The following is a 25,322-nucleotide window of genomic DNA, read 5'->3' on the forward strand; positions in this document are numbered from 1 at the left end:
ATTATCACTTATTTAAAGAAAAAAAAAAACTAACTACATACAAAAAACACCTGACTGAAACACTTTTTGATGCCTCCAATGAGTGTGATATGTTTATAAATTATACATACTTCTACTCTTAAAGGGAAATACCCACATCCATTCATTAGTTAATAATGAGAGCCTTGAAAAGTCCCTATTTCAGTCCTTCAGACTCTGAACAGTGGCCTAAATGAGATGTACATTTATAGGAAAAGACTTAGGAAGTTCTGTTAAATAATCAGGTGAAGAGAGAAAATGAAGGCACAAACATGATGCTTGGCTGATATTAACTGAGAAAAGGAACACAAAGCAAACAGGCCCAAGTACATGACGTGCCAAAGCTGGCTAGGGTCAAAGGGAAAGCAAGCACCCTAGATTCTGAATCCTGGACTCTGCTCATTACCATACTTTCCACCCCTTCCTCACATTTCAGTTTGTAAAGTATCATTAGATTCAACAGAACTCACACTGTTTTCTTTGAAGCAAATACTCATTATGTCGATTGCAGCTCTCTGCTAATTGTGCATAATACAGTCCTTCACAACTATGTGAACATGGGTCTTTTTCAAATGGATACATATTAATTTACTGTTCCCAAAATGGAAAGAAAGCATATAAATGCATGAGAATTTTTAAAAGCAAGCTTTCATAAATGGCGCCATGCATTTGAAGTGATGAAAGGTGAAAACCTACAATAGAGAATACTCTACCTAGCGAGGCTCTCATTAAGACTTAATGCGGAAATCAAAGCTCTGCAGACAAGCAAAAGCTAAAATAATTCAGCACCATTAAACCAGCTTTAAAACAAATATTAAAGGAATTTCTCTAGGCAAAACAGAAATGGCCACAACTAGGATGAGAAAATTAGAAAAAGAAGAAGCTCACTAATAAAGGCATACATACAGTGAAAGTAGGAAATAATCCACACACAGAATAATTAAATGTGAAATATGATATCAAAAGCAGTAGTCATAAGCAGAAGAGAGTAGAAATGCAGAGTATTAAAAATGCATTTGAAATTAAGAAATCAGCAAAATAATTTTGTACACACACACATATACAGAGGGCTATAGAAAAACCTCATGGTAACCACAACCAATGTCTGTAGTAGATACACACACGATCAAATGAAAAAGGAATCCAAACATAACACTAAAGATAGTCATTAAAGCACAAGAGAACAAAAGAACAAAAATCCAAAACAATTAACAAAATGACAGTAAGAATATACATATCAAATAATTACCTTCAGTGTACCTTAAATACAGACTTACACCATGATATATTAAAAGTTAAAGATATAGAAAGGATTCTAAAGGCAACATGAGAAAAACAGAATTAATAGCAAGGGAACCCCCATAAAGCTATTGACTGATTTCTCTAGAGAAATATTGCAATCTAGAAGGGAACAGCAAGGTATATTCAAACCCCTGAAAAATAAAATGCTGCAACCTAGGATACTCAGCAAGATTATCACTTAGGAGAGAGAAAGAAATTCTCAATCAAAACCTAAAAGAATACAGCAGTACTGCTGCTGCTGCTGCCAAGTCGCCTCAGTCGTGTCCGACTCTGTGCGACCCCACAGACGGTAGCCCACCAGGCTGTCCCACCCCTGGGATTCTCCAGGCAAGAACACTGGAGTGGATTGCCATTGCCTTCTCCAATGCATGGAAGTGAAAAGTGAAAGTGAAGTCGCTCAGTCGTGTCCAACTCTCAGCGACCCCATGGACTGCAGCCTTCCAGGCTCCTCCATCCATGGATTTTCCAGGCAAGAGTACTGGAGTGGGGTGCCATCGCCTTCTCGGACAGCAGTACTAAACCTACCCAAAAAGAAATATTGAAAGGTATTGTCTAAATAAAAAAGCAGCAAGAATCTATAGGAAAGAGAAAATCACAGCTGGAAAGTAAATCATTTCAATAAGGCAGTACACAGAATTAAAATACATATATTGTGAAAGTGATGGTAACTATAATGAATAGCAAAAAGATATAAAAGAGGACAGTAAAAAAAAAATCATAAAATGTGGAGGAAGGGTGTGAGAAAATGTAGATTTTATTTCTAAAGAATGTGTTTGAGCTCATATGACTACCACTCTGAAGCAAATAAATGTAATAATGGGTTAACATACTTGAAAAACCACAGTAACCACAAATTATAAACAGACAATATGTTCACAAAAACCAAAGAGAAGAGAACACCAGCATAACAGAAAATCACCTAATCACAAAAGGAAAGAAAAAAAGGAAATATAAATTAACTGGAAAACCTTTTAAAGCAAATAGAGCATTCAGCAGAGGTCCCCTTGAGCCACAAGAAGTAGAATATTGGAACCTAATTGGAGAATCAAGTAGAAAACATCCTGGTATTCACTGTAAAAAAAAAAAAAAATGGTCAGATACTGTTACTGATTGAAACACTCAAAATCCAGAGTATATAGATCTCCTGCCCTTAGAGAGAGGGCTACACAGAGTATCCATGGAATCCTCCAGGCCAGAATACTGGAGTGGGTAGCCTTTCCCTTCAGGTGATCTTCCCAATCTAGGTCTTACACATTGCAGGTGGATTCTTTACCAACTGAGCCACAAGGGAAGCCCAAGAATACTGAAGTAGGTAGCCTATCCCTTCTCCAGCAGATCTTCCCAACCCAGGAATTGAACAGGGGTCTTCTGCATTGCAGGAAGATTGTTTACCAGCTGAGCTATCAGGGAAGCCCATAGAGAGGGGGCTACAGTATAGAAAAACAAAGAAGGTCGGGGAAAATTTGCATTGCATCATTGCATTCCAGAGACTTTGCTGGCAAAGATTTGGCCTTTGGGACTTTCCACTTGAAACCATTAGACAAGAATCACAGCCTTCAGCACATGCCCAGGATACTGTGAAATCTGAAACTGGGGACAGTATCTCCAAGAAGCAGCACAGGTGTTGCTTTCCATCAGGACTCGATGTGGAGAAAGATGTCCAGTATCCACGACCATGGTTACAGTGATTACAACAGGAATGAATGATCACTCTGGGTACACACAATGGGTGTTATACACACAGTCTGGTCTATGCTGGACTGTGTTAAGGCAGTAATAGATTTTAAGTCTACACTAAATAGGAACAGACCTTGTGGGACAAAACACAACCTTGTAGTTACTCAGTAAATAAGCTTGTATATGATTAGGATGGGTGATTTCAGGCATGTAAACAGTGAAGCACAATTTTTTGTCCTTTTAAAGTTAAGAGTACATTCTGGACAATTTCACAAAGTCCAGTAAAATTACCTACAAACAAACCAGACACAATTTCACTCAATAGCATCATGATTTGAAATACTTACGCATGCAGTGACTTCTTAGGACTTAACCCCCAGATATTTGTTGCCATTTTATTCCTAAGCTCAAAATGTAATGTACTAACTATCTACCCTTTAAAAAACTTAGGGATGTTGACTTCTAGTTTTTCTCTCATGGTTAAATCTCACTTAAAATGTCTTAGTGAATCTCGAAATTCTTTTACTTGTAGTGATATCTTGCCTGATTCGTTTTGGTTTTTGTTTTTTCCTGATTGACTTTCTCAGGATTCTTAATAAAGAGGCAAAAGAGAAAAAATTCCAGTCACTGATCTTTCCTAGTGGTGTAAATGGGTGACTTAGTGTATCGATCAAGTGTTCTGGACTTTCCTGGTATGTTATTGTTAAATATTGACAAGAACTTTAGGTCTTGAAAAATTTCTGTAAGTCTACAATAATAAACCTTGTTTTAGGGATAATGGAATAAGTGGGCTTCCCTGGTGGCTCAGCAGTAAAGAACCACCTGCAGTGTAGGAGACACAGGTTAGATCCCTGTGTTGGGAAGATCCCCTGGAAAAAGAATAGCAACCCACTCCAGTATTCTTCCCTGGGAAATCTCATGGACAGAAGAGCCTGGCTGGCTACTGTCCTTGGGGTGCTTAAATGTCAATGGGCTAAATGCTCCAATCGAAAGATAGAGTGGCAGTTTGAATAATAAAACAAGAGCCTACAATATGCTATTTACAAGACCACTTTAGGGCGAAGGACACACATAGATTGAAAGTGAGGGGATAGAAAGAAAAAGACATTTTACGCAAATGGAAATAACAAAAAAAGCAAAGGTGGCAATATTCCTATCAGACAAAATAGACTTTAAAACAAAGGCCATAGAAAAAGATAAAGAAGGACACTGTATATTGATAACAGGATCAATACAAGAAGAGGATATTACATTCATTAACATATAAGCACCCAATACAGGAGCACCTAAGTAGATAAGAAGAAACTGGCAGCAATACGGATATACCAGCAGACATTAACACCCCATTACATCAATGGACATATCATCCAGACAGAAAATCGGGCTGTCATTTATCTCAAGACATTTTTTAATTTCCTCTTTTTCATCGTTGATGCATTATTTTTGTTTTTTACTAGCATATTGTTCAGTTTCTATGTAATCACTGTTATTGCTCCTTTTTCTGTGGTTGATTTTTAGTTTCATGCCACTGTGGTCAGAAAAGATGTTTTAAATAATTTCTACCTTAAACTTGTTGTTGTTGTCATAGCAAACACCCTCTTCCAACACACAAGAGATGACTCTACACATGGACATCACCACATGGTCAATACTGAAATCAGGTTGATTATATTCATTGCAACCAAAGATGGAAAAGCTCTTTATAGTCAGCAGAAATAAGATGGGAGCTGACTGTGGCTCAGGTCATGAACTCCCTTTTGCCAAATCCAGACTTAAATTGAAGAAACTAGAGTAAACCACTAGACCATTCCAGTGTGACCTAAAAAACTCTCTTACAGTTATACAGTGGAAGTGACAGATAGATTCAAGGTATTAGATCTGATAGACAGAGTGCCTGAAAAACTATGGATGGAAGTTCATAACATTGTACAGGAGAGAGTGATCAAGACCATCCCCAAGAAAACAAAATGCGAAAAGGCAAAATGGTTGTCTGAGAAGGACTTACCAATAACTGAGAAAAGAAGAGAAGCTAAAGGCAATAGAGAAAAGAAAAGATACGCATCCAAATGCAGAGTTCCAAAGAATAGCAAGGAGAGATTTAAAAAAGCCTTCCTCAGTGATCAATGCAAATAAATGGAGGAAAACAATAGAATGGGAAAGACTAGAGATCTCTTCAAGAAAATTAAAGGTATCAAGGGAACATTTCATGCAAAAATGGGCACAATAAAGGACAGAAATGGTATGAACCTAACAGAAGCAGAAGACAGAAAGAAGGAATGACAAGAATACACAGGACTATACAAAAAAAGATCTTTATGATCCATATAACCATGATGGGGTGATCACTCACCTAGGGCCAGACATCCTGGAGGGTGAAGTCAAGTGCATCACTACGAACAAAAAAAGTGGAGGTGATGGAATTCCAGTTGATCTATTTCAAATCCTAGAAGATGGTGCTGTGAAAGTGCTGCACTCAATATGCCAGCAAATTTAGAAAACTCAGCCGTGGACTGGAGTTTTGGACTGGAAAAGGTCAGTTTTCATTCTAATCCCAAAGAAAGGCAATCCCAAAAATATGCAAACTACCACACAACTACATCTCACACACCAGCCAAAGAAAGTGAGAGTAAAAGACGCTCAGTCGTGTCCAACTCTTTGCAACCCCGTGGACTGTACAGTCCAAGGAATTCTCCAGGCCAGAATACTAGAGGGGTCAGCCTTTCCCTTCTCCAGGGGATCTCCCCAACCCAAGGATCGAATCCAGGTCTCCCACATTGCAGGTGGATTCTTTACCAGCTGAGCCACAAGAGATGCTCAAAATTCTCCAAGCGAGGCTTCAACAGTACATGAACCAAGAACTTCCAGATCTTCAAGCTGGATTTTAGAAAAGGAAGAGAAACCAGAGATCAAATTGCCAACATTCGTTGGATCATAGAAAAAAGCAAGAGAGATCTTAAAAACATCTTCTTCTGTTTTATCGACTATGCCAAAGCATTTGACTGTGCATCACAACAAACCATGGAAAATTCTTCAAGAGTTGGGAATACCATACCATGTTCCCTGTCTCCTGAGAAATCTGTATGCAGGTCAAGAAACAACAGTTAGAACTGGACATGGAACAAGGGATTGGTTCCAAATTGGGAAAGGAGTATGTCAAGGCTGTATATGGTCACCCTGCTTATATAACTTATATGCAGAGTACATCATGTTAAATGTTGAGCTGGATGAAGCACAAGCTGGAATCAAGATTGCCAGGAGAAATATCAATAACCTCAAATAGTCATATGACACCACTCTAATGGCAGAAAGCAAATAGGAACTAAGTGTCTCTTGATGAAAGAGAAGAGTGACAAAGTGGGCTAAAAACTCAACATTCAAAAAATGAAGACCATGGTCCCATCACTCAATGCCAAATAGAGGGGAAACAATGGAAACAGTGACAGACTTTCTTTTCTTGGTTTCCAAAATCACTGTAGATGGTGACTGCAGCCATGAAATTAATAGACACTTGCTCTTGTGGAGAGAAGCTATGACAAACCTAGACAGCATATTAAAAAGCAGAGACATTACTTTGCCAACAAAGGTCCACTAGTCAAAGCTATGGTTTTTGCAATAGTCATGTATTGATGTGAGAGTTGGACCATAAAGAAAGCTGAACGCCAAAGAGTTGATGTTTTTGACCTGTGGTGTTGAAGAAGACACTTGAGAGTCCCTTGGACTACAAGAGATCAAACCAGTCCATCCTAAAGGAATCAATCCTGAACTTATTGGAACAACTGATGCTGAAGCTGAAGCTCTAATACTTTGGTCACCTCATGCAAAGAACCAACTCATTGGAAAAGACCCTGATGCTGGGAAAGTTGAAGGCAGGAGAAGGGGATAACAGAAGATGAGATGGTTGGATGGCATCACTGACTCAATGGACATGAGTTTGAGCAGACTTTGGGGGTTTGTGATGGACAGAGAAGCCTAGCATGCTATTATTCATGGTGTCGCAGTCAGACACAGATGACTGAACTGACCTTGTCTCCTAGTTTGTGGTCTCTCCTAGAGAATATTCCATGTCCACTGGGCAACAGAGGCCCTAAATAACACAATAGAGCAGCTTGACATAATTGATATTTTCAGGACCCTGCATCCAAAAAAGTAAAAATAAAATACATATTATTTTCAAGTGGACATGGAACATTCTCTAGGAGAGACCATATAGTAGGACACAAAATAAGCCACAACAAATTTTAGAAATTATTTCAAATATCTTCTGACCACAGTGGCATGAAACTAGAAATTAACCACAGAAAAAGGAGAAAAAAGAATGATTACATAGAGACTGAACAATATTCTACTAAAGGAAACAAACAAAAAATAGTGGGTCAATGATGAAAAAGAGGAAATTAAAAATACATATCTTGAGACAGATGGCAGTGAAAACACAAGACAGAGTCTATAGGAGGCAGCAGAAGCAATCCTTAGGGGGAAGTTCACAGCTACAGCACTCTCCACCCCCCCCCAAAAAAAAAAAAAAAAAAAAAACCCAAAAACAAATAAAACTGCCCTACCACCAAAAAAAAAAATAGAAAAAAGTAACAACCTAAAGTCAGCAGAAGGAAGGAAACAATAAAGATCAGAGAGAAAATAAAGTGTTTTTTTTTTAATGGGAAAAAGTCAATAAAATCAAGAACTATTTGAAAGGTTAAACAAAATCAACAAATCTCTGTCTAGACTCACCAAGAAGAAAAGAGGGAGGACCCAAATAAGCAAAAATAAGAAAGAGGAGGAATAACAACCAATGACATAGAAACACAAAAACCATAAGAGAAAACCATGAGCAATTAAATACCAATTGGACGAGCTAGACTGGACAAGTTTCTAGAAATATACAGCCCACCTAAAACTGAATCAAGAGGAAAGATAATTTGAACAAACTTACCACTAGAAGTGAAATAGAATCTATAATTTAAAAAAACTCAGCAAACAGAAGTCCAGGACTAGATGGCTTCAATAAGGAGTTGTATCCAACAGACATAGAAGAACTTATACTTATCCTTCTCAAACTCTTCCAAAAGAGTGGAGAGGAAGGAACACTCCCAAAGTCATTCTATGAAGCCACCATCACCCAACTCGATACCAAAACCAAAGATACTACCAAAAGACAAAGTTATTGACTAATCTCTCTGGTGAATATAGATGCCAAAAAAAAAAAAAATCTCAACAAATTATTAGCAAACTGAAACCAAAAACACATGAAAAAGATCATATACCACGATCAAGTTGGAGTCATCCTAGGATCACAGGAATGGTTCAACATACATCAATCAAGCAATAGGATATTCAACATCAATTAAACACAAAACCATATAATCATTTCAATAGACACAGAAAAAGCATTTGATAAAATACAACATTCATTCATGGTAAAACTCTCACCAAAGTGGTAATAGAGGGAGCATATCTCAACACAATAGAAGCTATTTACAACAAACCCACAGCTAACATAGTATTCAATGGTGAAAAACTTAAACCCTTTCTGCTATAATCCGGAACAAGACAAGGATGCCCACTGTTCCCATTTTTATTCAACATAGTATTGACAGTTCTAACCACAGTAATCAGACAAGGAAAAGAAATAATAGGTATCCAAGTTGGAAGGGAGGAGGTAAACTTGTCATTGTATGTCAACAGTAGGATAATATATGTAGAAAATCCTAAAACCTCAACACAAAAAATACTAGAATTGATCAATAGACTTAGCAAGGTAGCAGGATATACCTTAGCAAGGTATTCTGCTACCTTAGCAAGGCAGAATAACATACAGAAATTGGCTACATTTCTTTACATTAACAATGAAATATCAGAAAGGGAAAGTTAAAAAAAGATCCCTTTTAAAAAAACAAAATAAAATACTTAGGAATAATCCTGACCAAAGAGATAAAAGGCTTATATACTGAGAACTATAAACACTGATAAAGGAAATTAACAATGATTCAAAGAAATGGAAAAATATACCATGATGTTGGATTGGAAGAATTAATATTGTTAATAATGGTCATACTACCCAAAGCAATCTACAGATTTAGTATGATCCCTACCAAATTACCCATGACATTTTTCACAGAGCTAGAATAAATAATTCTAAAATTTATATGGAACCATAAAATACCCAGAATTACCAAAGCAGTCCTGAGGGAAAAGAACAAAATTGAGGGCATAATCCTGCCAGACTTAAAAGAATACTACAAAGCTACAGTAACCAAAATGGTGGTATCGGCTCACAAATGACAGGTGGATCAATGGAGCAGAGTAGAGAAATCAGAAATAAACTCACACACCTATAATCAATTAAATTTCAGCAAAGAAGGAAAGAATACTCAATGGGAAAAAGAGTCTCTTCAGCAAGTGGTATTGGGAAAGCTGGACAGCTACACATAAATCAGTGAAGTTAGAACATACCCTGACATCATACACAGAAGACATGACATAACTCCTAAGAGAGAACATAATCAAACATTCTAAAATAAATCTTGGCAATATTTTCTTTGTTCAGTCTCCCAAAGCAATAGAAATAAAAATAAACAAATGGGACCTAATCAAACTTGTCATCTTTGGCCCAGCAAAGGAAACCATAAACAAAATGGAAAGACAGCCTATGGACTGGGAGACGAAATTTGTAAGTCATGCAACCAATAAGGATTTAATTTCCAAAATATACAACAGTTCATACAACTCCATAGCAACAATAATCAACCCAATAGAAAAATGAGCAGAAGACCAAACAGACATTTCTCCAAAGAAGACATACATATGGCCAAGGTGAAAAGATGCTTGGCATTATTAGACAAATACAAATCTAAACTAAAATGCAGTATCACCTCACACCAATCAGAATGGCCATATCATTAAAAAGCCTACAAATAATACATGCTGGAGAGGGTGTGAAGAAAAGGGAACTCCCCTACACTGTTGATAGGAATGTAAATTGGTATATAGCAGTATAGAAATTTCTTTAAAAACTAAAAAAAAAAAAGCTGCTATATGATCCAGCAATCCCACTCCTGGGCATATATCTGGAAAAAAACTACTTGGAAAGATACCTGCACCCCAGTGTTCATAATGGCACTATTTACAATAGCCAAGACATGGATGCAACCTAAATGTTCATCAACAGATAAGTAGATAAAGATGATGTGGTATACACACACACATACACACACACACATATACAAACATACAATGGAATACTACTCAGCCATAAAAATGAGAATGTAATAATGCCATTTGCAGCATCACGTGTAGACCTAGAAGTTATCATACTAAATAAAGTGAGTTAGACAAAGACAAATATGACATAATTTACATGTGGAATCTAAAATATGATACAAATGAACTTCTTTACAAAACAAAAACTGAATAGAAACTGAATCTGGAAAAAGAATATACCTATGTATAACTGAATCACTTTGATATATACCTGACACATTTTAAATCAACTATATTTCAAGTTTAAAAAGGAAAAACATGCCCAAAAGAGAATTAAATTTAAAAAATTTAAAAGGCTTCATTGCAAAAATATATAGTCAAGGGCATATTCTTCTTCTAAACCTAAATAAATAAATAAAAACTTGAGAATATCTGGGGGCAAACCACAGTGAAGACCAAATGAACCTATTGATGGGGAACTATGTGGAAAGATAGTATTTTTCTGAAGGTTAAGGTCAATGAAAGTTCATCTCCCTGTATAAAGGATACTTAGTCTGACCCATAGTTTGGCTAGACAAGTAGCTGTTTTTTTAGTTCTATATAATTAAATGTTGTTAGTTTCAAAACTTACAAAAACAGGATGTATCTTTTTTGTGGTTTCTCTTTTGAGTTTCTAAAGGGAATATTTTGAGGTTTTCTCTTGGTGGAATGAAAAATGGAACACAGAGCGACTTGTATGGTGTTCTGCACATGTGAATTATATTTTTCTTCTGGATAGAGAAATTGAGATTTTAAACCGTATTTAAGAGCTTTGCTGTAAAATGACTTCAGCTTTGTCAAAAAAGGTCACTCTCATATCAAGATGTAATTTTACTCAATGACTGTAATCCGATTTGCAAATTTATGAGCACGTTCTTGTTTTGAATTTAAAATTATAAATACAGATCAGAAGCACTACAGAAACTTTTGTTCCTAGATTTTCCATTGTGTTTCAGGAGAAGAGTTGAAAGGCATGTGTGAAACAGTCCGGAAGCCTTTTCCAGCTTGGCCAGAGACGACACATATCATGGTGGCTAGTCACTTAGATGAGGGCAGGGGAAGGGGGCGGGGTGCAGAATACCTCGGCTCCAAATCTAAGTTCTCTCCCTAGTAGCTGTCTGAAGCTGAGAAAGTAATTTAACTTCTCTACACCTTAGTTTTCTCATCAACAGAACTATGATAATGATGGAAACTACTTCCAGAGTCTTTGTGAAGATAAAATGATGGGAGATAGGTAAAGCACAAAGAAATGTAAATGAAAACTAAATGTTCCATTCCATAAGTGTTAGTTACAGTATAAAATACTTATATATTTTAATTCTAACTTTTCATCAAGAACACAGGGGAAAATGGTAAATCCGTAAGTTAAAGGTAGCTTTTATCTCCACTTATATTTTTCTCTTATCTATTTTAAGGTGAAGTTACAGTTGATTAAAGAAAAAATTAGAAATTTCAGACCATCAAGTTAAAGACTGCATAGATTCAAAGTATTTGATATTAGCAAGTGTTTATTTGGGGTTTTCCCTTCTCTAAGTTACAAGGAGATTTTCCTTTTATTTTGTCACTTTTTCTCAGTATGGTTAAGCCATTGAGTTGAAGATGGCTAGCCATCTTCTGTTAGATTCAGTCAAAAACTGTTGAGATCCTCAAAAACTGTTGAGTGTCCTGACACTCACAGGAGTTTCCTAGGTCTCCTGGTCACTCTGCCAGTTGTTGGGCTGCACCCGGCAGGCCTGCCAGACCTGTGCTTGCCCAGCCTCAAGACCAAAGAAAGAGCCCAGAGTCAGTGACAGAGACATCAGTGGTTTAATGGATGGAGGACTTACATGTCTGAAGGGGCCTGTGTAATGTACCAAGTGTGCAGACAGAGAGGCAGTGCAGAATGGTTTGGCATCTTGGTAAAGCTTTAAATACCACATAGGGTTCATCTAGCACACCTTGAAAGGCCATACTGATTGGAGAAACAAAAGTAAATATTATGAAACAGCGTTGTTTATAAATTACGTGACAATGTAATGTCCACATTTCATGCAAATTACTTAAAAGTCCGTTAATCAGCTTTGGGTTGAATACATCTACCTTTCTTCTTCCAACTTGCAAAATTCTTAGGGGAGGATGAGGATGACCTGGTCAAGATTTGAGTTCAAGAGGGTAGAATTTTGGACTGAGTACCAAGAAGGAGGTGGATCCCACTCAATGTCTGGATAAACAGACACAGAAGGATAAGTGGAAATATCGGAGAATCAAAACCAAATACTCAGGAAATAAATCTAAATACAGCAAGAAATGACTGGATCCATTAGGAACATTAGGAACAAGGGTGCTTATTTCAGATTGTTTTGAATAATATTAGGGAGACCTCAGCCTAATTTTATAGTAGGTAGGTGTGTGGTCATGATGGATTAGCCAAGATGTAACTCCTATATCACTTAAGACCGGTGTTGCTCCTTGTCCATTTGGCCATTTCATTCTTCCTTGGTAAGATCTCAACAAGAGAAGCCAGAAAACAAAGAAGCAAAACAATGGTGTCATCATTTAGCACTAAGGAGAGCCTGAACATTGGGTTTTGAATATTGGAGTCCTATTCATCCATGATAGGAGAAGGCAATGGCACCCCACTCTAGTACTCTTGCCTGGAAAATCCCATGACGGAGGAGCCTGGTAGGCTGCAGTCCATGGGGTTGCTAAGAGTCGGGCACGACTGAGCGACTTCACTTTCACGCATTGGAGAAGGCAATGGCAACCCACTCCAGTGTTCTTGCCTGGAGAATCCCAGGGACAGGGGAGCCTGGTGGGCTGCCATCTCTGGGGTCGCACAGAGTCAGACACGACTGAAGTGACTTAGCAGCAGCAGCAGCAGCAGCAGCAGCAGCATCCATGATATATTTGCTTCATTAACATGGATAATTGAAATTTTGATTTTCCTCAATGTTTTTAGTATAAAATCTCTTCTTATACTTCATCTACTTTCAGTAGTTATGCTTTTTTACTGAGTTTACTGCTCTCAGCATCCTGACAAGCTCCAAAATAATGACCTAGGCTGTGTATTGCTGAACATTCAGTCAGACAGACAGATACAGATGGATGAGTGTGTGTTGCACAAAGACAAGTCAGCATTATTTAATCAATGTTTGTTTGATCCGTGTAAAATGAGTATAAATGTAAGCCGCATCCCATCTGCTTTATCATCCATGTGAAGCCAGCCTCATTTTTAAAACTTGATCTCTTATGTAATTGCCCCAGAATGACACTGTTGGGCTGCACCCGGCACCTGCCTACAAGGCCTATACTCGCCCCACTTCAACACCAAAGAGAAAGCCCAGAGTCAACAACAGAGATATCACTGAATTTATATACACACTTAATTTCTTTTAATCCAGTTAAACAGCTCATCCACAAACCAATCCTGACCATGCCCTTTAGAGGCAGAGACCCATTTCTAAGGTACACACAGATATATATCTATATAGAAACAGATTTCACAGGTTTCCAGCCAGAGTTTAAAAAGGCCTCTTTACTTTTATTTTTTCTTCACTCTCAGGGATCAGATGATTAAAGTTCCTGTGAACCCAGGTCCATTACTTAATATCAAAGGAAAAAGAAGAGAAATACCAATTCCTTCTAGAAAGCTAACTTCCTCTTAATGCATACACAAAAACCAGTTTATAATGTCAAAAGAATCCCACTTTGGACATTTTCAGGGATTTTTGTTGTTGTTGTTTTTCGGTTTCTAAGTAACCAGTTCACTTTAAATAAATAGCAGTAATAGACAATAATATGTATCATTCACTCACTTTCACATGGCTCACTTTTGAGAGGAACTCCAATCAACACTTAAAGTTAACCTTCAACTAGGCTGTTAGCTCAGCCTCCTCAACTTTCTGAACACAAAAAAAACAACAGCCAGCCCACAGCCACCCGCCACTTTTATCCCACTGTAATAGGAGCCAACATCTCCCAAACAGCCTTGGGGTGTCTGTGAGTTCTCTGTACTCTCTTCATGGCCCCCATTCGTCAACAACTACCACAGGGCCCCACAGACAGGTGGATGGCCACCCCAGAATCACCCCTGCAACTTTCAGGCTCCCCATTAGTGGACAGCCACCCCAGGACCATATCGGCAACTTTCAGGCCCCACATATCAGAAGATGGGCCCACAGCTTCCCATTCCCAGGCCTTCCTTCCCAGCATCCTGGTACTCATAGGAGTTTCCACAGTCTCCTGGTCACTCTACCAGTTGTTGGGCTTCACCCCGCAGGGCCGCCAGACCTGTGCTTGCCCAGCCTCAAGACTGAAAAAAGAGCCTGGAGTTGGCAACAGAGACATCAGTGGTTTAATGAATGGGGGGACTTACATGTCTGAAGCAGGGTCCTGGAGCAACACCCCACTGAGTGCAGACAGCAGACAGTAATGGGCAGAACATGGCAGCAGCCTTCACGATGGGGGAGGGGATGGTAACTAGTTACAGGTGAACTGACTTCAGGTTGCCAGGGAAACTAGCAGAAGGGGCAGGCCCCTAACCTTCTCTCTGATAAACCATCAGGTGGAGATGCTTTTATCTGAAAATTAGAACAATCATTGGCTGCAGCCTGGGGCAAGCATGTAGGAAGGTCAGACTCTGAATAGGGGTAGATGAAGCAGGCATTGGTGGATCAGGGAATATATAGAGAGCAAGAGAACAGGCATCTTGAGTGGCCTGGTCATAAACGCAGGATGATCAGTTAGAAATATTTGGACTGATAAGATAAAGGATGGGCTTCTTTACTTTGCAGTGGCTTTCTAGATAGTGAAGTGGCGCCATGGATTAGGAATTACCAGCTGTTAATAATCAGTGGATTTTGAAATCACCCAAACCTGGGTTACAGGGTTAACGTATGGAATTTCACCATGTGACCAAACTAGTTAACAACCAAAACGCCTGCCGCAGAGAAGTCCCTCAGTAAAATTGATTGAATTAGTCTTTCTTTACTTCTATTTCCTTATCTTCGTAATGGAGAAAAAAATAATACTAAACCTCATAAAACGTGTGAAATTTAAACAGGGTACTGCATAATTTAAACAGGAAAAGCATAATCACCTGGCAGGTATTACTATCATTATCCTGTTGCCTACAAGTCTTCATCTCATGGGTCGCACTTTAAGCCTAAATATATTGACATACAGGATATACAACTTATGTTTCCATTACCAAGTTGTATACTTTACAGAGCCTTGACTGTGTGGATCACAACAAACTGTGGGAAATTCTTCAAGAGATGGGAATACCAGACCACCTGACCTGCCTCCTGAGAAATCTGTATGCAGGTCAAGAAGCAACAGTTAGAACTGTACATGGAACAACAAACTGGTTTCAAATTGGGAAAAGAGTACGTCAAGGCTGTATATTGTCACCCTGCTTATTTAACTTATATGCAGAGTACATCATACAAAATACCGGGCTGGATAAAGCACAATCTGGAATTAAGATTTCTGGGAGAAATATCAATAACCTCAGATATGCAGATGGCACCACCATTATGGCAGAAAATGAAGAAGAACTAAAGAGCCTCTTGATGCAAGTGGAAGAGGAGAGTGAAAAAGCTGGCTTAAAACTCAACATTCAGAAAACTAAGATCATGGCATCCAGTCCCATCACTTCATGGCAAATGGATGGGGAAACAATGGAAATAGTGAGAGACTTTATTTTCTCGGGCTCCAAAATCACTGCAGATGGTGACTGCAGCCATGAAATTAAAAGATGCTTGCTCCTTGGAAGAAAAGTTATGACCAACCTAGACAGCATATTAAAAGTCAGAGACATTACTTTGCCAATAAAGGTCCATCTAGTCAAAGCTATGGTTTTTCCAGTAGTCATATATAGATGTGAGAGTTGAACTATAAAGAAAGCTGAGCACTGAAGAATTGATGCTTTTGAACTGTGGTGTAGAAGGCTCTTGAGAGTCTCTTGGACTGCAAAGAGATCCAACCAGTCCATCCTAAAGGAAATGGTCTTGCATATTCATTGGAAGGAGTGATGTTGAAGCTGAAACTCCAATACTTTGGCTACCTAATGCGAAGAACTGATTCATTTGAAAAGACCCTGATGCTGGGAAAGATTTAAGGCAGGAGAAGAAGGGGACGACAGAGGATGAGATGGTTGGATGGCATCTCTGACTCGATGGACATGAGTTTGAGTAAGCTCCGGGATTTGGTGATGGACAGGGAAGCTTGGCATGCTGCAGTCCATGGGGTTGCAAAGAGTCGGATATGACTGAACTACTGAACTGACTTAACTGACTATGTAGTTAACAAATAAATCATGTTGAGGGCTGAAAAGATGTGGCAAGAGTGTAAATGACCGTGAATTCACAGTGTCTTTGAGTTAATAGATGCATTTTCACTGGTCTAATTAAATGCATGCCATTTACACATATGAATGACCATAATCTGAGTAACAAGGCCATCAGAGGGAGGTAATGTCTTCCACCAAAGGAATGTCTCTGTATCAGTGAGTTTAAGAACTTCATGGAATATTTTGGAGAATACTGTGTAAAAAGCTTATGTACTCAGAAATGCTCATTAGTGTAAAGTGGAATATCAGTGGTAGTTGTACCTTCACGATCACATTCTTAATTACTAATTCATATGATAATGAACATTAAAGTATTAAACTAATTAATACATTGCACATTGCAGTCTCCAAAGTCTGTTCTCTAACACCCATGCTATAAGAAAGAATTACTCCATGATTTTTCTTTATGAACTTTTCTCAGCAACATTTTTTTTTTAATTGTTGAACCATTTATTGAGCCATCTTTGTAGATAAAAATATGACTAAATGTGTCTAGGTAGGATGGTGGCTAAAGGACTTCAGATTTTAGCCAAAGGCCACCCAGAGTCTGTGGAGAGTTTTAAACACAGTCCTAACCTATTCAGAGCTGTGGTTTAGAATGTCTGCTTCAGTATAAAGAATGGATTAGAGTGAGAGTTTAGAGAAGACATCAGCTACTGAAGGACTGTCATTTAGGGAATGGTAGACTTGGGATGGAGTTGAGAAGTTTTTAAGACAGGGCTTGGTCACTAAATGGAGCTGCTTTGTATGGAGAAGGCACAGGGTTGGGGCATCTGAATGCTTCAACTTCCCTTAACTCACAGCATACTCGGAAAGGAGTACATTCTGCAGGGAAGTTGATGAGGTTCTTTGGAAGAACAAACTAGAAGGACCCCTAATCACTTTATTCTTTAGACTTTTAAGACATGGATAATTATTTTGCTGAATACTGTTCATTGATTGACTAGTGTATATACGGATTAGCACAGGCTAAGAAAGGAAAGGGGGTTTTATAATCTGTAGTAAATTAGAGGCTGCAATCTATACTGCTGAGAATTTCTGTATGTTTAGAGGCTATTCATGACTGTTAATAGGCTTTACTCTTTACACTTGTGAGTTTATTATTGTGCTGAACTCTATCCATTATAATACAAAATGTGTGCATCCTTAATATTGTAACAGCTGTTGGATGTATTTTACTTTCAAGTTGTAGATATCAACATAAAAGCATGGAAAATATCCAGTATCGAAAATATCCAGTATCGAAAAATTCTATGAATTTAGCAAAGTGTTTTTGCTTTTTAAAGAATTTCATCTTGGGAATATAAACCTAATGTATCATTAGTTCCGAAAACTTGATTTTGGTCATTTAAAATCATGTTTCTATAATTACTAAACTCATGTTTCCATATACCATGAAGTTATATCTTAAAAAAGTGTCAGTACGCTATGATGAAAGAGAAAATACTTTCATTTCGATAACACTGCAGGATATTAAAAAGTTTCCCAGTATTTTATAATCAAAGCCTGAATTCAGTCTCAAAATAATGGTTCTGTATAGAAAGAAATGTATATATCATTTTATAGCTATGCAAGATATATTTTATAGAACAACTTTGGTTGAATTAAGACATCAGGAAAGGCATTAAAAATCAGAAAAAAAAAAGTTTAAAATGAATAAAGAGCGAACTTTGTAAACATAATAATATATAATGATAAGTTAAAAAGTGACTAGATCCTATCTGTATTAGATTATAAATTAGTATTCTAAGATGATTATTAGATTTAACTGACTTTTCTTCTTACTGTTATTCTTACCTGTTTTAATTGTACAAATTGCCATGCGATGGTGGTCGTAGTATGTTACAGAGATGCAGACAAAATTCTAAGTTGCCATCATGATGTAAACCTGCAGGTGAAAGAAGAGTTTGTGCCCAGTGAATCCAGTGAATGTTCTGCCACCTTAAAGAAGGAGGTTAGGTCCAGAAAGGAAAGAATAGGAAGAAGAATCAGGATAAAATAATGTTCACAGAACTGGAAGGAATATTGAACCAAGATAACTTGTAAACTACAGCAACAGAGAAGAAAATTGAAAAGTTAAAAAAAAAAAAAAACCTGCCTTTTCACTATTAACAGAACATCTATATTGATTTTTTTCCCCCATTTGAATCAATGTTGGTGACTATCACTGTTTTTTCCAATGACTAATCACTTCATCTTATGCTGGTTAAATCAGTGTTCAGCTTCACAGCTAGGATCATCTTGATGAAGTGTAACTTCAAAATTTTATTTGTAAATCACGTTTGTTACTTGTGATAAATGCCTATAATCTGACATTATTCAGTATTGATTTTCTGTATGTGTGCTGTTTTTCTTTTAAAGTCGATTGACCCTGGCCAGCAGTTCACATGGGAACATTCAAACTTGGAAGTAAACAAACCAAAGAACAGATATGCGAATGTAATTGCTTATGATCATTCCCGAGTTCTCCTATCAGCAATAGAAGGTAAGGAAATGCAGATAATATTTTTACCTTTATTTCCATGGGTTTAAATGTGTGCATGAAAATACAGTTTTAACTAGGTGTTCAGTCATCTATGAACATAGTTAGGTAAGATTTAGGCACTGCTTATTCTCACTTTTTTCATACAAATATACCAGTACTGGAACACAGTATTCTTGACACAGGGCATCCCTCAATACCTTCTTGCTTCCACCCTGGATGAAAGGTTGATCATTTAGTTCATGTTTATATAAGAGAAGCAAATTGAGGTTGCCCGTTTTACTGATGCTTGCTGATGGTTATGAATGAACAGGTGATTATCAGAAGATGCCCATAGACTGTAACTTGAAAATGGTGAGGAGCTTGTTTGCATATAAATCTGGATAATCACTAAGGACAATCAAAAGTTTAGGAATCGGTGATGTGGTGATTAATAAAAACAAAGCACATTAGAAATGTCTGACTCATCTATTTGTGGACTGCTTGGTAATCAGTTGTACTAAGGATTTTATCCCAGAAGGAAGGATTGCTCCTAGAAGATGAGGATTACTCCTCAAATATACCTAGCTTCTCTGAAGGATTCATGAGAGTATTATCCATTCATCTCTTTCCAATAATAAATCCTTCTCACATGGCATATTAAAAAATACTTAAGAGCTTGTGTTCAACACTCAGCATTTTGTTAGTCTTTTTGGCTGAAGCACTGCATTGGATTGCTATTCTTAAAAAGTAGTTTACAATGTCACTTAAATCCTTCCCTCTGTCGTAACAGCTAACCTGGACCACCAACTGCCACATACCACATTCATGCTCACTGGCATCTGAAAGAGCGTTGTGGCTTTTTCATACTTAAAAGTTACTGCTTACTCTCTTCCAGATGTTTTATAAAACATTAAATAATACCAGCTTCAGACCCAGTCCTTTTCTAGAACAGTACAACTGAAATATTTTCACCTATAGTTGTTCAAGTATCTTTCCCTGTTTTCTGCTTCCAAAATCTATGATGGCCACCACTTTATCTCATAACCTTGACCAAGTCCTACCTGCCTCCCTAGTATCCCAATTTAATCTGAAAATGAGTCTCTGCGTCAAAACTTCCCCAGTCAGCACCAAAGGCAACAGCACGTTAAATTCGAGTTTTAGAACAAGAACCATTATATCTTTTAGCATTTGAGCAAGTCCATACCTCAGTCCCCTTTTCTCAAAATGGTATTATGTGACATAGATATATTTTGTAAAATTCTCACAATTGATTTTACTTTTGATGTTGGAAAATGTTCTAACAAAACAAAACAAAAAAAATAAATAATAAATCTTTTTGTGGAAATTAAAGATACTAGTTGTTCAGTTTTCTTACTGAAAAAAAAAAAAATATCACTTTTATCAAAGTTTCACCAATGCTAGTTCAAGCAGGATAGTGTCACACTGGTAGTTGCTTCTTTTGAGGTCCTGGTTAGAAACTGAATGGTATGTGTGGATGATTACCATACAGGGCTTACACTTTACTTCCCATTTTAAAATGTAAAAGACAACAACAGCAATTTCTTGTCTCATGGCTTTTAAATTATCTTCATGGTAAATAAAAACTAAACCGAGTCACACATAGAGGAGAGAAATCTTTTTTGTCATCAGTGAAGCAAGGTAAATGATAACAATAAAATAAATGAATAGAAATGGAGAACCCGTTTGGCATGGTCTTGGCTGGAGCACTTGTCAAGCTGCCTTTGTTGCCCTGCAGCGTTGTTTCAAAGCCCTCAGAATTAGGTCACTCAGTACCACCACTTCCCTATGCTTTTGTCTGCCGTGTCATTATTTTCCTTAACCTGTTCTTTTCCACCATCATAACAGTAAAGTACGTCAAAGGACAAAGAATATTCCTCCTTGTACCTTTATTATAATAGCTGGAAACTATGCACATTTCATTCCCATGCTATTTTTACAGTATAAGATCCAAAGCACTTGAATCAGACTAAAACGTGCCTTTTTATAGCTTTGTGTCCACAAATACACCCTAAATCTAGAGCTGACCTAGAAACCAAAAGTTTTTTCAATTTTAAGTGTTATGCAAAAGGTTAGAAGCATTTAATTGAAGTTTATGGGCTATACAGAGAGCTTTAATCTAGATTACAAGCATGAACAGAGTTTTATCTTAGACTAAGCCCTAGCCAGCAGATATTTAAGAGGAAAAGCAATCATCCTATATCTTAAGCACAGAAAAAATGCCAGCATCTGGAACCACAGAAGCAGTAACTGAGGCTTCTCCTGTACAAGGAGCTTTGATAGCTCAGAGCCAGATTTTTAGAATATAGTAAAATGCAGTGTGACTTCACATACATTTTACAAAATTTAATGTGCTTGTTTTGGGTTCCACCCATGGTGATAACGTACATGACTGTGGTTGAGTGTTTTATATGGGATCTGTTTGTTGTTCTTCTCTCAGTGTTTCTGATCACTCCCTTCATATTACTTTGCAGAGTGATCTGATGACATTAAAGAAAAAACTGGGAGTTGTCACAGTGACTTGTGTTGTCTTTATCTTGGTTTAATAAAGCAAAACTTTTAACATTCTTCCATTGAGAGATGACAAGGGAAAAACTTTAAAGAATAAGGAATTGTGTATGGGCACTGATGTGTTTACTGAACTCCTTGAACATACTGACATTTCATGATGTATTTCCAAATTACAGTTATTTTATGTATGCTGGGGAAAATGCAAAATAAATTTAAGAGAGTCCTAATTACAAAATGCTCACAATTATTGAATTAGATGGTAAGCAGTGTGAAAACACAAGTGAATTTCTGACCAATGCAGTTCCTGTTGGCATCCCAACATGTTTAGGCAGTACTTAAGAGAAAATAATAATTCCTGAGAGATATGATAGGGCTTACTTCATTGACTTAGAATATTGTCAAAAAAGACTAAATGGAAATTAATATTTATATGTGCATAAGATAATATATAATGATATGCTTAATCTTATAGACTCCAAACTTGTTTAGAAAGTATAATTTCATTCAAGTAGGAAAAGAGAAAGGGACCAAACCAAAATGTAAAGAGCATGGAAATCTGGGTTTGGGTCATAACTCTGTCACTAACTCGTTATGTCACTTTGATCTCTCTGAGTATCAGTTTTCACAGTGCTAATGTCTTTCACTTTTGAGTTCTCTAAGAGTTAGCTCTATGTAGTTTTCACATCAACTATCTTATTTACTATACTCATAACAGTCTGATGAAGCAACAGTATAAATATTTTATTGGTATAGATAGGTATCCATGTTTAGAGATCAGAAAACTGAAGCTCAAACAGAGAATCAGCCCTGAGTCTCAGTGCAAAAGATGAACAACTAATACAGCCTACATTTGAATTGAATTCTTCTGATTCCTTGATCAAGGCTTCCATAGGCCCTCATCATTCACTCTGCTCTCCCGCTGATACAGGAGGTGACTTAACTAAGTAACTTAGCATGGATACGAACACCCGGCCTTGCCTTTCTGACTAAAATAATCCATTTTATCATTTCATATTAACACAAAGTTCACATTTTAGTATTTCATTTCTCTTTTTATGGTCTAACTTTCCTGAGGCTATAACATAAAATAGGGAATCATCAGTGACCTGGATGCATCAGACTCTTACAGCTGCAGAATGTTACATCTGTCCCTAACGGGTGATCTTCTTAGTTCAAATATCTTTTTATGTATCTTAAACTTCTTGTAAATTCAGGAATATCAATTAGAGGCAGATTATTTATTGTAATGCCTTGTAACTATCAATCTAATTATCACAGTCCAGAATAAAAAAAGTTTTTTTTTTTTTTCCCCTAAACTATGATTCTTCACTGCTGCCAGTACTACATTTCTATTAGTAGGATTGTAATTAGCATTTCACTTTAAAGCCATGTTGACATGGAATTTATTTTTTAAGTCATTGGCCAGGCCTATGTCAAGAGCAAAATTTAAAATCCTCCTTTTAAATTAAGCAACAAAGACAAGACATTATGATAGACATGACTGTCTTGGTATTTACCATGTGTTGGGCATCATGTCTTAGATTTTATATATAGTGTATAAAATCATGTATAGATTTTATTGATAGTGTAGAATAACCTCAAAAGCTAGTCATTATCATATAAAATTTAGAGATGAGGAAACTGCTAAACTTTTTAAAGTCAAGTAGCTTTTTTAAAGGCATTAGCTAGTAACTGGCAAAGCCAAAATTCTCACATATGAGTAAACTGGACTCAAGATGGCTATTCTCTCCAAAAGGCAACTTGGGACTATAGCCACTTTTGAATCATGATAATGGAGCCTATACATGTCAACCTAACTCAAAAACTGTCCTTTTGACTGGGAAAACTGTCTAGGAATTTTGAAATATACATTTTGAAACACTTACAGTAGAAATCTTAGAGCCAGAGTTCTTCAATTGTGTTCTTAGACTTAAGCTAAAGTGAATTTTTCCAAAGAATAAGCAACTTATAAAAGGCTTTCAGGTGGATTTTTTGTTTGTTTAATATTACTATATTTTTGGAGGTATCTTAAGAAGAAAGAGGTAAGACTGAAGACTGGAAACTAAATCCCCATTTTAGCAGCTATGTGACCTTGGGCATGGCATTTACTTCAGCTAACCCTTTAGGGGGAGCTGGTTCCTTCTTAGAATGTGATGAACATTTCAAATTCCACTTGCAAACAAAAGGCACCTACACACATCTGTATACTAATTTCATAGAGATCATGGATGCACAGTCTCGTTGCAAGTGTATTCTTCAATTTCGGGAGCACTGACTTAGTGTCTTTCATTCTGGTTCTTCCTAAAAGGAGAACATACATGAGTGTCCCTGCTATTCTGAAAAATTATGAAGGTTGATTCTAAATCCAAAGATCATACATAAGTATTAAATTTGGGGCATTAAGAAATTATTAGCTCTTTTGAGTGGGGAGAGGGGCATATTTAATTCAGAGGGTTTACCCAAATAGAATTATTGGCTCATGTGTCTCTCCTACAAAACCAGGTTTAAATGGTTTTATCTAAGAGTTAGAAATGACAAAGAATAAAGCACTTCATGCCATACGCATTTGTAACACTAGTGTTTGTAATCTGATAAAAGCAGCTTAGTAAAATATGGATTTGTTTTATTTTTTTCCTAGTTTGGGGGGAATATATTTAGTTTCAAACCATTCATTCATCATTATTCACTTCATCCCTGTAATGGGTACCTTCCTACAAGGACCTGTGTGTATTTCTCAAGAACTTCTTTCCTATGAAAGTATCCCAGGCTCTTTTTACTTCTGAAAAATTTGTTTGGATAAGTTACTGTGCCTTGGTTTCCTCATCTGTGCAATAGAATTAATAATAATAATGCCTGCCTCCAAGAATTATTAGGAGAATTAATGAATTAATGCATATAAAGCCTTTAGATGAGTGTTTGGCAAAAAGAAAATGCCTAGTAAATACTGGGAAATATCATTACTGTTGTGAATTACTATCGATAGATCCTTTTATCCACAGATGGAATATCTTTTGTTTATGATCTATGGAAAAATTAATACTATCCAAATGAAAAAGCTGCATATATTTGCAGCACTCTGTGAAGCAAAAGAAAACATTGGTGCTTGATAAATGAAAACCAGATCTATAATAGCATTACAGATTTCAACAAGGGGAAGAATGTGTTCTTTTAAATGGAAATCCAAAATATACTATCTGCTGTTTGATTTGCGTGATAGGGACAACTCAAAAAAAAATTCCAACTGTAAAGAAAATAGATGCTGTTACAACAACTTGATTATTTGTGAGATGGGCAGTTTAGCACCTTTAGAATGAGAGAGCAGCTGTCCGAATCACTGCTCCTGAGATAAATCTAAATCTAAAAAGTAAAAGAGAAGAAACTACTGATCCTCCCCTGTACTGTTGATTGCCGTTTGCCACCACACTTGTGCTCTACACTGAAGCCCTGTCGCAGCCTCCTCTTACAGTGTTAAATGGTAAATGTCTACTGATTCATTCAAACAGCTGGCAGCACATGGTAACGTTCTCCAGTTACACATCTTACCCATGCTGGGGTTACCCTTTTTTTTTTTTTTCTACAGGCCATATCTAGTAACCATATATATTTTCAGTAAGTAAAAACAACTAAAAACAAACACAAGAAAATCAATAGCTGCAATCTATCCAACATTTTCTAATAAATGTTTAATTATACTGAATATAAATGTTCCATATGAAGTACCTACATTAAAGAATTAAAATCGTTTTCCTCAGTCAAGAATTCCTT

The 25,322-nt window shown here is 37.0% G+C and overlaps 1 protein-coding gene across 24 annotated transcripts in view; it reads left to right on the top strand.

Annotated features, from left to right (window-relative positions):
- The window catches only part of PTPRD (protein tyrosine phosphatase receptor type D), a 2,527,413-nt gene that overhangs the window by 2,427,246 nt on the left and 74,845 nt on the right, over positions 1-25,322 (top strand). For all 24 annotated transcript variants that reach the window (XM_070794551.1, XM_070794552.1, XM_070794555.1 and 21 more), the window contains one exon: positions 18,926-19,049. In XM_070794551.1, the coding sequence (XP_070650652.1) occupies positions 18,926-19,049 (124 nt within the window). The remainder of the gene's footprint in view (positions 1-18,925; positions 19,050-25,322) is intronic.

The sequence above is a fragment of the Bos indicus genome, chromosome 8, assembly GCF_029378745.1.
Source record: "Bos indicus isolate NIAB-ARS_2022 breed Sahiwal x Tharparkar chromosome 8, NIAB-ARS_B.indTharparkar_mat_pri_1.0, whole genome shotgun sequence".
Taxonomy (NCBI): Eukaryota; Metazoa; Chordata; class Mammalia; order Artiodactyla; family Bovidae; genus Bos; species Bos indicus.